Genomic DNA, 16,774 nt, shown 5'->3' on the forward strand with positions numbered 1-16,774 from the left:
ATGCAGACAATCGAAATAAAGGCCGGGCAGGGTGGCAGCAGATATACACCAACAAAATTTATTGCCATCTAACGCTCACTTAAATTCTTCAAAGGCTAAACAGCTTACGATTAATATTTAATTTTTAATAGCCAATATATATGTCAGAACATGCGGGAAGTCGCCGTTTACATGAAGTTCCTAGTAAAGACTAGCGTAAGATCAATTACAGTGTAAGACCAATTACTATGTGTCGTAACAGTTTATTCGTGGTGTTCGCCAACAGTGACTGACTGTCGGAGCTTTGCACATACTCCATTTCATGTAATTATTTTCCTCTTAGCCCATACTTATTTGAATCTTTAATTGGTTTTTCCTCCGCTTAAGCTTGGCAGTGTTGACTTCTAGTATGAAGTGGACATCTTTCTGTGAATTCTGCCAAGTTTAGGTTTTATTTTATTTCCTCGAACCGCTTCATGGAAAAGTAATCTTAATTTATTGTAACACCGGCTTCGATGCATAAAGCTTCAGATGCCACAAGATGATTTTGAGAGTATAAATGTGTGGCGGTCGGGCAGTAAGTCATGGGGGATTTGGGGGTGGGGGTGGGAGGGGGGAGGAACCCGTGTCAGGCAAACACATGGGGCGTAGGATCAGCAAGCACAGCGCCAACCTGGACAGCAAGGCACGGAAGCCGTGTCTTTCTGTCCACTTCTGATTCAAGTCCGGCCGTCTTTCGTGTTTGGTGCGTAGGGATTTAGGTTGGTCCGCAACAGCCCTGGTAGGTGGAATCCAGGAGAGGCCCGTGCAGGATCGAACATGAGGCCTTCGGAGTCAAGACTGATTTTTAAATTTACTTTACTGCAGGAGGACAACGTTGTAGTTTTCATTTTGAGAATTCATTACGGCTGTAGGCCCATGCTTAAGGGACTCCGGAAAGGCTCAAAATCATGAAAAGTTCAATTTTTTCTTTTTTGCGTTTTCTGAAACTGCAGACTATTACCTTTTAATAGATATACAATTTATTCAATTCCGAAGACTACAACTATTTTTAAATTTTTTTTGAAATGTGTTCTACATGGGCGTGACCCACTGTGGCGCTGTTAAACTGCTGTCAAATGGTGTTATTATTAACGTCCGTGTTCATCAGGTACATTTTAGTGATGTGAGATAAAGTATGTGTTGTGGCTAACCTGTGATGGTTCAATATATATCGCTGGTGTGATTGTCGATTGTTTCATGTTTATTTACTCTGTCGTTATCTCGAAAATATTCGTAATTAATTCTGTTTCTTGAGTCTCTGTTTTGTTGAAGTATAATAATGACTAAAAGTAAAGTTATTAGAAATCCTCTGAAGGCTTTTAAGAAAAGGAGAAATGTTGGAAAGCCAAAGGTATGTGTTATTACTGTAAACAATAAAGACGATGAAAATCCCCAACATAGCTTGTGTCCCAAAGAAGAAGACAGTTGATGTAAATATAACAAAGGATTGCTAACTGGTGAAGTGTACACTCATAAGCATAGTCTGCCTCATGCAATAATGGAGGTGATAAAACCTATTTTCAGAGACTTAGCAGCACCTGAACTGTTGAAAAAGTGTATTCACGGAAAAACTCAAAACCCCAATGAAAGTGTAAGTAGTGTTATATGGTCGAGAATCCCCAAGACTGTATTTGTTGGAATAGAAACACTTCACTTTGATGTGTATGATGCTGTTGCGACTTTCAATGATGGCAACATTGTAAGGTGCAAGGTATTTAGAAATATGGGAATGAAGATAGGTTCTAACATGGTGCGAGCGATGCTTGCTTTAGACAAGGAGCGCCTTCGGGCCGCAGACAGGGCTGTAAAGAGTCTAGAAATACAAGCAAGAGTAAACAGGAGGAGGAACAAGAGGAAGCTGGAGGAGGAGTTTGCAGAGGATGAAGATAATCCATCCTATGGACCTGGAATGCACTAAAAAGTTAATCCAATCTTTGTCGCTCGATTCCCAAAACTTTTATTTTCTCATACTAATTACATGTTTTCTAAGGATCTTCCAAACATATTTGTTTCAAACTTTCAGTAAATGTTACAAAGTACCTTCTGCATAATTTAACACAGCCTTTTTCCAAAAAACTGTATATTTTTGAATACATAAATAAAAAATTGCAAAAAAATGTTGTGAATTTTCATTACAATTGAAAAAAAAAATCATCTTTAATAACTGAACTAAAATTTTGTAAAATCCCTGTGTTAAGTTGTAGCCCATATTCCAATAAATAATCTGTAAAAAGTTCAACTTCCTACCTCAAATACTTTGTGAGGAAAGATGTAATTTATGAGTGTTATTTTAACATTGCAAGTATAGGGCGTTCCGGAGCCCCTTAAAGAATGATAAGAGACGTGATGAAAACGAGTTCCAAAAACGGATGATTATCGGCTCCAGAAAGAGATGGACGACAAACTTTCGAAAGCGTGGACGTTTCTCTGTTCTTACGGTGTGTCGTGAATAGACCTGTGACACCACGCTGAAAAACAGTAGTGGATAATTAACCGCTGCACGTGTCAGTGAGAGTCAAAGGCACAGGGCAACTGTGATGCCTGAAGGAAGAGCCCCATCCTAAACGTTAAACCTTACTGCTTATCTAAATCAAAAAGCAACCAGTTCGTTTCTACCAAAAATCCTCCTCGTAACTTGTTGTTTATAAGGTGAAGACAGAAGCAAACAACGGAGCATCGTCGAAGACGACTTTACTTAAATCTTACTTACTGAAAATCAAAGCCCCTTTGTAGTCCAGTTGTGTGAGGATTTTACGAGTGAATTGGCTGCATTCCTTAGCACTTTTTACCGGCGATCTTTTCAGCAAAGAGACGTACTCCGTGACTGGGGAAGACCACAGTTCACAGCCATCTAACAGGGAGTAATTCGTAGGACTGGCGTTCTGTATCAGCCAGATCTATTCCTTGCGAAACCGAGCGAGGTGGCGCTATGGCTAGCACACTGGACTAGCATTCTGGAGGACGACGGTTCAATCCCGCACCCGGCCATCCTGATTTAGGTTTCCCGTGGTTTACCTAAATCGCTCCAGACAAATGACGAGAAGTTTCCTTTGAAAGTGCACGGCCGACTTCCTTACCAGTCCTTCCCTAACCCGATGAGACCGATGACCACGCTGTCTGCTCTCCTCCCCCAAACAACCCAACCCTATTCCTTGTTGAATACTAGAACATAATCAGAGCTAAAAACTATACCAGCCAGCAACAAATTTTTCTTCTCCATGGAAATCCGAATGGGTTCAAAATGGTTCAAATGGCTCTGAGCACTACGGGACTCAACTGCTGAGGTCATTAGTCCCCTAGAACTTAGAACTAGTTAAACCTAACTAACCTAAGGACATCACAAACATCCATGCCCGAGGCAGGATTCGAACCTGCGACCGTAGCGGTCTCGCGGTTCCAGACTGCAGCGCCTTTAACCGCACGGCCACTTCGGCCGGCAATCCGAATGGGTTCCCAAAACATCGCGCACATAACACATGATATCCTCAGTGCTGTAGATAGAGGATATCAAATTGTTCTAGATATTCGTTTTCTTCCGATTCGTCAGCACATTGACAGCTTCTAAACCAAATATGTTTTGCGAGTCACGTCTAACCAGATTTACGACTGGATCGAAAATTCCTTACCAGACATGACGCAGCACTTTATCCTGAATACAGGATCAGCTACAGGCATTGAAGTGCGAGGGTATGCTGTACAGTAAATGCCTCTGGATTCTTCGTTTTGTCGTCAGTACCGGCTGAGGTTGTAACATTTCACTCACAGTTTTCGGTTGCCTTCCCCGCTTCGCTGACGCAATTTGCAGCCCCCTGCCGGTAGAGGGCTCCGAGTTGTAGCGTGTAACATGGCGGTGTGTAACGTAGTTAGGCCAGTGCATGAGAAAATCCAGTGTCCACTCCGAGAAAATTTGTGTCCAGTTCAAATCCTTAGAAGAATGAAAGCTGTGTATGGTGATGGGTTTCTTAACGACACTGTGAGAGGTGTTGAAAGCTGAGTTAACTGGCTTGAATCCCAATACTGGAGCCATCAATAGAGTTCCGCCACAAAGGATCAGCCACGCCATAAAAGTTCAAGGCCATGCCATCAGTAGGCAAAATCTTGCTCACAGTTTTGTAGATTGTTCAATGTAGGGTGCATTTGGAAGTCATATGTAAAAGTGTGAGACATGGGACTTAGGGAAAGGTAGGATTTGGTGTGGACGGGGCCTTATTCAGTTACCGTTGGTTGCTTAGTTTTTTTTAATCACGCACACTTTATTTGGAACCAATTGCAAATGAGGTTGACAATAAGGAACAATTATCAAATTTGTCTGTTTATACACAATGTCTAACAAAAAATTCTTAAGCAGTTTGCACTGACGGCTGACGGCCTTAAGCAGTTTGCACTGACGGCTGACGGCCTTATTGAGCAGAAATTCAAATTATTTGTCGGCTGACGGCCCCAATAGTAATAACTCAAAAACAATTTAACAGCTGAAGGCCTGGATAGCAAATTCTTAAAAACAGTTAACTTCTCCAAGCGATACTAAAATATTAAAAAAAAAACACAATCATCAAAATTTCGCTAATAAGAGATAATATCTAATTAAAAATTCTTTAGACAAAGTACATTCATTGCTGAAGTCCATATTGAGCAGAAATTCAAATTATTTGTCGGCTGAAGGCCCCAATAGTAATAACTCAAAAACAATTTAACAGCTGAAGGCCTGGGTAGCAAATTCTTAAAAATTGTTAAACTTCTCCAAGATATACTAAAATATTTTTTAAAGAAGAAACACAATCATTAAAATTTCACTATTAAGAGACCATATCTAAAAATTCTTTAGAGAAATTGCATTCACGGGTGAAGGCCTTATTGACAAGAAATTCAAATGACTTGTCGGCTGAAGGCCCCAATAGTACTATCTCAAAATAATTTTTTTTATTTAAAAAAATAATCGTAACAATCTGATCTAACCAAGAGAGAAGTGGGCCTGGGAAAGTCGCTCAACTTCGTAAACAATGAGACAGGCAGCCAAGAGTTGTATTCACTTAACCGGATGGCAACTCAAACTAGTGACAGTTTAATCGCAGACCACCACTCTTGCAAAATCTACCTAACATCTGCTTACCAACGCAACGATAGAATAACCCAGGCAAGGCAGAATCGGTGGACAGCACTGCGTCTTCAAAATCCAGTGTTTAGAACATTCAGAAGCAGAAGGAACCACTTCGACCAAGGTAGTCCGAAAAAACAATATATCCGAACCACAATCAAGGAGGCTGTCGAACTACACGCCTTACCAGACAGCAGCGGCAAGGGGAGCAAAAGTACACTGCCGCGAAAACACGCTAACTTCCAGGGCAGGTAACTGGGGCATTAGTGGCCACTAGGCAGAAAAATATCGTTGGTGGAACTTCATCAGTAAACAAAAGGAATTCAATGATTAATAATAAGAAGTGGAGGACGGCTAATTAATTTTGACAACACCAAACACTCCACTCGTCACTCTTCAGCTCAGTGACCCTGCGAGCAGCAACGCGCGAACAAATGGCTTGATCTCAAAATAGTGGAGGTTTCACTACCGGGTTAATGTTCACTCAACTCAAACGCCCTGGGTCCGGTGGACAACCAGGTTGTGACCCTTGCAACTACAGCCCCTCAATCCAGCAGTGCCTGCGTGCTGCCAGCGGTCCCAGCATGTCCTGGCGCTGCCGGCCCTTACTGCCCAACACATTCCGACCCAGAAAACACTTGACGTCCCTCCAAAGATAGTACCACTGCACTAGATATCGGTAACAGCTTCTGCTGCCACTTACGGACAGACAGCCCTAGCAGATGTAGTGGCACCAGTAAACACAAGAAGAAAACGAGACACCACTATCTGTATCACACGATGCCAACCTACCAATGGCACCAACGCGAGCCGCAACAAGTCTCAACCTCCCCCCTCAAACACCATCCTAACCAAACTTAATTTGATTAAGATGAACCCAGTATTGCTTACTGGTGCAGTTGTCCTTAACCAGAAGATTAACTGGGCCTAAAACTTGCATAATAGTACAGAGACCCAGAAAACGGGGAGTGAACTTACCAAGGTTTCCAAGACGCACCTCTTTCCCCGGAAAATTACGGACATACACATGGTCTCCTGGTTTACCCCTAAAGACTCGTCGATTACGGCTTAACGGTCAGCCTGTTTGTTTTGGGCCCTAAAAATATTGCGCCTGGCACGATTCCAGTTTTCTTTGATGATAGGTAATATCAACAGGGATTAGATCTTGAATTCCACATAAGGGGGGAATTAACAGGATAAGCATAGATCAAGGAAACCGGAGTAGCTTTCAAAGTCTCTTGGCTGGCGGTATTGAAGGCAAGACTAAGCCAAGGGAGACAAGAATCCCACTTACTGGACTTCTTCTGACGGAAGATAATCATTGTGTATTTGAGACTACGATTTACCCTCTCTGCGAAAGAGCCCTGCAGGTAATATGGAGTGGTAGTCACCTGTTTCACACCGCTTTGAAAACAGAAAGCCTTGAAGGGAGCCGAAATCACTAACGATTTGCTTACGGGGTCCAAAAACACTAAATACGTTAGTTAAAACCGCAATTGTTGTAGCAGCAGTCATGTTACAACTCGGAAGAAACCAGATAAACCTCGACAACGCGTCAATAATAACCAATACGTACCGATGGCCTCTTTTGATGAGAGGTTAGGGCCCCACATAATCGATATAGAGTTTGTCCATGGGGCAGGATTCGCGCTCAGAACTCAAGAAGCCCTATTGAAGAGCGTTCTTAGCCTTGGCCGCACTACACAACCGACACCGAGGAGCCATCTCTCTAACGTCTCGGTCCATAGACGGCCAAGTAAAATGTTCTTAATACATCAGTTGCCAGCATTACTGGATACGCAGATAATGTGTCAGCACTCCAACCATCAAGTGCCAACTGAGCATCAAAAACAGCCTGAAGATGACGCACTGAAGCGTTGAAACTAGTAGCGACAAAATAAAATTATAAGGACGACAGTTGGTGTTTTTATTTATTTGTCGCATTAGGTTTTCCCTGATTGTCCTAATTCATTGCAAGCATATGTGGCACGGTTTCTTTGAAAGTCCGTGGCTGATTTCCTTCCGAGTTCGTGCTCCGTCTCTAATAACCTGAATGTTGACGGGACATTAAACCATATAACATCTAACCGCACACGACATAATCGGATCCATATTTTAGATTTAATTTATTACCTCATCGAAGAAGAGTTACCTTGCAAAGTTCAGGTGAAACACATAGGATATGTTCCAGGAGAAGTTTTTGTCCTATCTTTTATTTTCATTCATAACAATGCAAACAGAAAAATCAAGGCCCTTATCACACCCGTTAGTACACTTGTATACACAAATTGGAGGAAGGTAGAACAACAGTTCTAATGTCAAGCACAACGTTGGCGAATTATGCATAGACTATTGTGATCTTCCCAACTGGTGGAGTAACAAGAGTACGAGATTCCCGTCTGAAAAGACACGCCACACTAAGGAAGTTCTAAATTGAGATCAGTATCCTTTCACACAAATAGAGTTAATTGTAACCTAATTTTCAGTAGGTGGCAAGCTATAAATATTTAATTAATAACTTGAATACAAAGTATTAATATTCCACAATAATATTTATTAGTTCTTAGGCTGTCGTCAGAAGTTATCTGACAATGGCCTAATTAGAAGCCGAAACCCGGTTCATAACAAACTAATAAATATTACTATGGGACCTTAATACGTTGTAGTCAAGTTATTTATACGTCTATGTCCGTCCAAGAACCGACGGAATATTCCATAAGTACTATAAATGTCTACTTACCTATTCGATAGTATAGATACATACAGAATAGTGTTTTCTTATTGTAACTGGGTTTACCAATAAAAGCAAGGAATTTGTACTCATGTATATAACTCTGCATTGTAAGATACAACATGCAGTTAAACCACTTGTGGCAGTTTTTTGATAAAACAGAAACAAATGTCACCAGATTTCCGTTGTGACACCTAATTCTGAGACTCAGCTTATTGAAAGTAAGGGTAGGAGATTCGGGTTTAACTTAACGACGTGGTCTGTAGTAATGGGGCACAAGCCCAGTTTTGTGAATAATTAAGAAAGATAGGGAGGAAAGCTGGTCGTATCGTTTTAAAGGACCCATCATGACAGTCTATAAATCGATTTCACGTAATCATGGAAAAATTAAATTTTGGTGGTCACTTCTGATCCGTCATCCTCCCGAATACGAGTCTGGTGTGTTACCAATGCTTTACTCCGAGTGGTATCTCAACTGCTTTAGAAACCTTAGCGTTCAATAATAATTTCGGCCTGTGAATACATTTGCCGACTGAGCTGCATCTGCTCGAGTCATCGTTATTTGCAATTTAAAATATGAAAAAGCTATTTGCCTAATGTTTTGACAACGCGACAGCAGCAGCTGTTCCCAACTTCTAATGTCGATGTCTGCGTCGTTACAGGACTGCCAGGCTTGCCGGGACCAATTGGACCACCGGGGCCGAAGGGACCGAGAGGTGAGTACCAACAGGCTGTAGCTATCTTATACCAGATGAATACAACTAGGCTATGCTCACTGTATACAGCACCGATTAGAGACGAGCACTGAGAAACTACGGGTAGCGTGCACAATGAGGCGAAGAAGTGACTGTCGGGAAGTAGAAACGTTATTCTGGCTACAGCTGGTGTTTGCAACGTTATGATGCAGTATAGTGTAAATAACATAGAGAATTTATATCCACCCACCAGCTAAATCGATGTAAAAATGGAGGTACGTCGTCTGCATTTCAGTGATAGAATACAACACTTTTCTTAGGTTACATGTTCACCTTAACTAACGCACAGTTTCTAATAAACTTGATATGTGGGCCCAGCGGAAGTTGGAGGACGATAAAGGATTTGTGTGCAACGTGTTTTGACTGCTGTCTCGAAAATGAATTAGTAAAACTAACCATATTGGCCTCTGCGCAAAGAATGGAATGTTTGGAGATAGGACTTGAAACAAGTTTTGAAAAAGAAGTTTTGCATTGTTAATTATATTCTCCTGAGTACAGAATAGTTTAGTACATTTCATACTTTAATACGACATTGCAGTACATCAACGGTCTGTGGTCAGTTCTACAGTGAGGGGTAGTTTGTCAGCGAGGGTTCTGTCAGAGATTTACAACAAATAATTTGGAAACATCACGGAATGTGTTAGTTTGCTTGGTAAGAAACGTATCTGACCACTTTCAGGATATACACAGTGAGACTGCGGTTAGCCATCATGATGCAGTAATAATAACAACGATCACCGAAGTATAAATGGTAAGAACAACATAAGTAAACGTGTTCTCAATACCTCACTTCTCAGATAAGAGTTAATATCATTTAGTTCTGGGTCTAATGGTGCGTTCTAGCTATGCAGTATCCTTTATATTTTGTTGTTACTGTTCACTGCGCATGCCATTACGTCATAATTTTAAAAAGGTAGTTAGTTTCATTGGTCACTTAAGGAAGAAGGAGAGGGAACTTTATTTTAATAGGTTATTGCGGTGGAGGGAGAACGTGACCTCTGTTGTGGGTTGGCTCTTGTGTAATGTACCATGATTGGTACATAGGTATAGATATCAATTGCAGTGGTGCTGAGTAGAACAAAATGCTGATAAACTCAAAAATTCCCAACACTCTTCATGAAATTCAATATAAGTTTTTGAAAATAGCAAGAAGTGGCACATAGTTTTCTGTTTACCGGTTTCGTTCTTCAAAGGAAGAACAGCACCATCAGCTTATACAGTTTAAAGATGCCAGACGGCACTAAAGATTGCGTTTAATGTTGACTGACACTACTAAATACTAAACTGGCTTTACTGTAGCACCCAAACTCACTTTTAAACTACAGTAGTAAATGATGACTTAGACAGCGCCAAAGATTTAAGCTTAAGTTAAGTACTTTAGTATAGCCAGTTACATCTTTAATGCTGTAGCCAACTTCAGACGCAGTCGTTAGTGCTGTCAGTCAAATTGAAACGCAATATTTAGTGCTGTCAGTCTATTTTAAATTGAATATTCTTATTATGTTTTTGTTCATTTGAGGAGCGAAAAGGTTAAATAAATGGTACTAGATGCGACTTGTAGCTGTTTTAAAGAACTTAGTTTTAAGAGTCCTGCTCTTGTTAAATTCAATATAGTTTTTGTACGTGAATTAACTCCTTACTAAGCTATAATTTTATACGAATTCCTCGAGCGGAAAGATATTAGTACCGACTATAAAATGTCACTCTATACGTATGGCTAGAAAACAGTTTCTGGAGCAGCACGAAGAATATAATCTCAGAAAAATAACGACTCACTTTCATAAAAACACTAAAAGCAAGCAGCATATAGACTGAAAACAGAGATCATGACTGTGAGTCCCAGACAGCAGTCTTAACACTTGATATCCTGACACCGGTAGTTGCTACAGTATTATATTGTGTATTACTTCTTTATATTGAGCAAGCAGTAAAGGAAACAAAAGAAAAATTCGGAGTACGTATTAAAATCCATGGAGAAGAAATAAAAACTTTGAAGTTCGCAGATGACATTGTAATTCTGTCAGAGACAGCAAAGGACCTGGAGAGCAGTTGAACGGAATGGACATGGTCTTGAAAGGAGGATATAGAACATCAACAAAATCAAAACGAGGATAATGGAATGTAGTCGAATTAGGTCGGGTGAGGCTGAGGGAATTAGATTAGGAAATGAGACACTTAAAGTAGTAAAGGAGTTTTGCTATTTGGGGAGCAAAATAAATGATGATGTTCGAAGTAGAGAGCATATAAAATGTAGACTGGAAATGGCAAGGAAAGCGTTTCTGAAGAAGAGAAATTTGTTAACATCGAGTATAGATGTGTCAGGAAGTTATTTCTGAAAGTATTTGTATGGAGTGTAGCCATGTATGGAAGTGAAACATGGACGATAAATAGTTTGGACAAGAAGAGAATAGAAGCTTTCGAAATGTGGTGCTACAGAAGAATGCTGAAGATTAGATGGGTAGATCACATAACTAATGAGGAGGTATTGAATAGGATTGGGGAGAAGAGAAGTTTGTGGCATAACTTGACTAGAAGAAGGGATCGGTTGGTAGGACATGTTCTGAGGCATCAAGGGATGACAAATTTAGTATTGGAGGGCAGCGTGGAGGGTAAAAATCGTAGAGGGAGACCCAAGAGATGAATACACGAAGCAGATTCAGAAGGATGTAGGTTGCAGTAGGTACTGGGAGATGAAGAAGCTTGCACAGGATAGAGTAGCATGGAGAGCTGCATCAAACCAGTCTCAGGACTGAAGACCACAACAACAACAACAACAACAACTTCAATAGTCGACGTGAAGCGACGGGTAACGATAACGAATTTTTTCAATATGTTTTCTTACATTTTTTCGATTTTTCTACATTCAAAGTCTTATTTGCGCTACTCATTCAGCCTTTTTTAAGGAATTTATTGTCTCATTTTCGAGGCGGCATAATAACGTTTCCTCATCAATCTACGAGGCCGTTGATACATTTTTATGCAACTAATAGCTGGTTCACTGAACGACCCAGTACAACTTCTTTTTCATCTTACGGGAACTGTTGATCTGAATCAACGGCAAAGCCGTCGCAACGGCAGAGTCTGCTTGTTCCAAACATTCTAAACAAACAAGCTCCAGTCGGTAGCTGCCTCCGCGCCGCCCGCCTGATAGGTTCTCGAGGGAGGACGAGTCACTCTCCGTCAAAACACTGCAAAGTTCACCAGAACAGATCACGTAATCTTATACTACGTTTTGCACATAATAACCAAATCATCAGTAGTTAAATGTGTTATGTAAGTTAATACGTCTATAATTTTTCGCAATCGTCCACTATGATAAGTGTTCACTGGTTAACAAAAAGAATGTAACATACGTAACAAAAGAATGTAACATACGTGACAGACATTATTTTAACCCAAAATAATTGGTGCAGCAGCAGGATACTTGCCATTAGCAGGGTAGAAGCTTTCGCTGGAATTTGTTTATTTATTTACACGTCAAGTTCCGTAGGACCAAATTGAGGAGCAAATCTCCAAGCTCATGGGACGTGTCAGTACATGAAATTACAACATAAAATTAATAACTGATGAAAATAAATGTTCATGAACTTGAAAAAAGTCAGTCCACAAGTTTAAGTAAACGCTATCAGCAATACAATGAGAATCAGCTTTATTTTTCAAGGAACTCCTCGACAGAATAGAAGGAGTGACCCATGAGAAAACTCTTCAGTTTCAATTTGAAAGCGCGTGGATTACTCCTAAGATTTTTGAATTCGAGTGGCAGCTTATTGAAAATGGATTCAGCAGTATACTGCACACCTTTTTGCACAAGAGTTAAGGAAGTCCGATCCAAATGCAGGTTTGATTTGTGCCGAGTATTAACCGAGAGAAAGCTGCTTAATGTTGGGAATAAACTAATATTGGTAACAAGAAACGAGAATAAGGAATATACATATTGAGAGGCCAATGTCAAAATAACCATACTCGTGAACAGAGGTCGATTAGAGGTTGCAACGGTACTTTCGCGTTCTCGTCAATACGGTACCAGAACTTTTAAGTTCTGCCACTGTAAAGACGGAAGATCCGCGATTCGGAATGTCAGAACTGTGCAGTAAGTAACGGCAGGAACACCACCACAAAATCACGCAGCACTAACATTACAAACCATCGACTCTCGGAGAGAGATTTTAACCGTGTTTAACCTAATGTTAAAGTATAGAACTATTTTTCTCCGAATCATACAGTTTGTGGGAAATCATTGTGAATAATTACTTTCGGAAACCTTTAGTCAGAGAATGCCTGTTATAACAATAAACAGTTTCGCTTAATACAACGGCCGCCAGCCCAAATCGGGTACAGTGTCTACACAAAAGATAAAGTCAATTTTCGACACTGAATAAATAACTACTTTCACTTACTACGTAATCGCAACACCACTTAATTTCCATTTACTACGGTCACTTGGCAGTAAGTACTATTAATCCCACTTTCTGTTCCTTATGGAATTTATCACTATACTTCAGTAATTATTTAAAGAAGACACACATATGTTTCAACAAGGATACAAAAAAATATTAAACTTATAGCTGTTATTCATATGACCAAAACTATTATTTAACGTGACTAAATTTCACTTCCTTAGGACTGTTATTTGTTAACGTTTTACTAACACCAACATTTGTCTGGCTTTCTTTGACATGGAGAAGCAACACAAACAATTACTGTTAAGATTGTTGCACTTAAACAATTATGTTACTTTACTTTCAGAAATGCTATTGAAAACTTATCCTCATGGTCACGCAAAGCGGTGGCCCTTAAACTGATACGTGCAAACTTTAGTATTTAATAATGATTTTCAGAATTTACTACTAAAACACTACTATTGCCAGTAATTTACTATTATTCAAGCTTCAATAAACGGCAGGATACTCGGAATGAATTCGTTTAGGTAAGGACCCCACTGAGGTACCTGAAATAGCAAAATTACGGTTAAACGCAAAGGTACATTTAACACTTATGTTCCACTGATTGGAGATGGATGGTTCATACTGTGATACACTTCTAAATAAAGTACCTTGCCTGTTACTGATTTCGAAGGTGGCGTGAGGCGGTGCTGCGGTGTAACATTGCGCAAGTACGTCTCTTGATGTACATAGCGCTGTTTTCCTCCTGGTGGCGACGACAAAATTGCAAATTTCTGATTAATTTATTGCCGTACTGCGCCAATCATGTATAACACGTCCGAGGCCAAAACCCAGTCTTGCAGGTAAACTCGGGGCCTCTAGTGCTTGACCAACGTAATGCGTGTTCACCACTTCCAGGGCAGCTACCGACTGTGTGGTGCCACTTGCGCACCAATTCTTACTCTCGCGCCCCACTACCTTTTCCATTCCACCACAGAACGGAGTTCCGTTCTACCTATGATCCCTACACCTTTTCAATTTACACTTCTGCTTACAAATGCCCTAAGTATGAACCACCTACAATTGCATTATATCATATACATACAAAAGTGACATAATTAATTACAGTTGTACTTGAAATATTACATAATTATTTACAAAATATGTTTTAATACATTTATTCCACCTACGTCAAAGAGGTTATTTTAAACAGATAAACTACAGTTAACAAAAGCTTACTCTCGTTATAGTATTTGCTTAATTTTTCAAAATTATTACGGAGCAAAAAATTTTAAAATTTACAAATTAATGGCAGTATTATATTTACAATAGCATTACAAGGTTCGTGAACTCACACCACTTATTGCCCGAACGGCCCGTTTCTGAGCCAAAAATATCCTTGTAGAATGGGAAGAGTTACCCCAAAATATAATACCATACGACATCAGCGAATGAAAATAAGAAAAGTAGACTAATTTCCGTATCGAAGTATCACTTACTTCTGATACCGTTCGAATAGTAAAAATGGCAGTATTAAGTCTCTGAACAAGATCCTGAACGTGGGCTTTCCACGACAGCTTACTATCTACCTGAACACCTAGGAATTTGAACTGTTCAGTTTCACTAATCATACGCCCGTTCTGTGAAATTAAAACTTCAGATTTTGTTGAATTGTATGTTAGAAACGGTAAAAACTGAGTCTTACTCTGATTTAATGTTAGTTTATTTTCTACAAGCCATGAACTGAGGTAATGTTCTGCATTATTTGAAACCGAGCCAATGTTGCACACAACATCCTTTACTACCAAGCAAGTGTCATCAGCAAATTTAAATATTTTACAGGTACCCGTAATAGTAGAGGGCATATCATTTATATAAACAAGGAACAGGAGTGGCCCCAACACTTATCCCTGGGGCACCTCTCACGTGACAGTACGCCACTCAGATGCCACATCACAGCTCTTATCAACATTGTGAATAATGACCTTTTGCTGCCTATCGCTAAAGTAAGAGGTGAACCAATTGTGAGCTACTCCCATATTCTGTAATAGTCCAACTTCGAGCAATATTTTGTGATAAACACAATCAAACGCCTTAGTTGAATCAAAAAATACGCCAAGCGTTCGAAATTTTTTTTTTTTTTTGCCCGTCAAGCACATCACAGAGAAAAGAGATTATAGCATTTTCAGTGGATAAACGACATCTAAAGCCGAGCTGTATATTTGATAGCAAATCGTATGATATAAAATGATCAATTATCCTTACATATACAGCCTTTTCAATAACTCCAGCAAACACTGTCGGCATAGAAATAGGTCTAAAATTATCTACATTATCAGTTCTCCCTTTTTATAAAGTGGCTTTACTACTGAGTACTTTAATCGCACAGGAAACTGACCTTTCCTAAAGGAAAAATTACAAATATGGCTAAATACAGGGATAACATGTGCAGCACAGTACTGTAATACTCTGCTAGACACTCCATCATAACCATCGGAGTCCTTAGTCTTCAGTGATTTAATTATTGACTCAATATCCCTCTTGTCTGTATCACAGAGGAGTATTTCAGACATCAATCTCGGAAAGGCATTTGCCAAGAAAGTTATATGATTTCCTGTAGAAACTAAATTTTTATTTAATTTACCAGCAATGTTCAGAAAATGATTGTTAAATACTGTACATATATCTGATTTATCAGTAACAGAAATATTTTTCCTGCAAACTGACTCAATAGTTAAACCATTTCCTTGTCTGACGAGTGGCGATAATTGATACATCGTAAAAGCTGTACACCATACGAACAAAATTTTCTGCGTGATACTGTTATTAGGTAATCACACATAAGACCTTAATTTTTTTAAATAGTTGATATCACCTAAAAACAGAAGTATCTGTTGAAAGAAGATAAACTGACTGAAGTTGAAGGTTTCCATTGTAGTAAAAGTGTCGACATTAGGTATACGAGATTCTTGAAGTGTTTCATTATTACTGGATAAGCTTTCAGACTAACGTCAACGTCCCAGACGGCTAATAAGTCCAAAAGTTTGTGTGAATTCCTTATATTTTTCTCTCCTCTACGGCGATGTATCCACTGCGTGTTATACTTGAAATGACGGAACGTACTTGTCGTGTTTCCCAGGTATCGCTGGTCCCCGTGGGCGTCCTGGTAAGCCGGGAACCAACGGGATCCCCGGCACTCCGGGCATCAACACGTGGAAGGTGCGCGTCAACGGCACCATCAGCAACGAGCTGCTCATCCCGCCCTCCATCACAGGTCAGTCCACCCGCCGCTCCTATTCTAGTAGCCAGCGTGTCGCTACACAGACCAACCACCTCATGTAGCGAAACTGAAGTAGATAGTTCGTGTGAAATAGTATGGGTAGAGGCTATACCTGACAATCGGACTAAACGATTAATTTGATAGTTTTACCGACCCCCGGACTCAGAAGATATAGTTGCTGAACAGTTCAAAGAAAACTTGAGTCTCATTTCAAATAAGTACCCCGCTCATACAACTATAGTCGGTGGTGACTTTAATCTACCCTCGATACGATGGAAAAATTATACGTTCAAAGCCGACGGCAGGCATAAAACCTCATCCGAAATTGTACTGAATGCTTCCTCAGAAAATTATTTTGAACAATTAGTTCACGAGCCCACTCGAAGCGTAAATGGTTGCGAAAGCATACTTGACCCTTTAGCAACAAACAATCCTGGACAAATAGTGAGTATTGTGACGGATACAGGGATTAGCGACCACAAGGTAGTTGCTGCTAGGCTGAATACCGTA

General features: G+C 40.0%; 1 protein-coding gene across 1 annotated transcript in view; it reads left to right on the plus strand.

The window, feature by feature from the left end:
• LOC126263277 (uncharacterized) overlaps nt 1-16,774 on the plus strand; it is an 881,511-nt gene that overhangs the window by 490,493 nt on the left and 374,244 nt on the right. The window contains exons 5-6 of the mRNA XM_049960363.1: nt 8,510-8,563; nt 16,124-16,258. Of these exons, the coding sequence (XP_049816320.1) occupies nt 8,510-8,563; nt 16,124-16,258 (189 nt within the window). The remainder of the gene's footprint in view (nt 1-8,509; nt 8,564-16,123; nt 16,259-16,774) is intronic.

This window comes from Schistocerca nitens, chromosome 6 (assembly GCF_023898315.1).
Source record: "Schistocerca nitens isolate TAMUIC-IGC-003100 chromosome 6, iqSchNite1.1, whole genome shotgun sequence".
Taxonomy (NCBI): Eukaryota; Metazoa; Arthropoda; class Insecta; order Orthoptera; family Acrididae; genus Schistocerca; species Schistocerca nitens.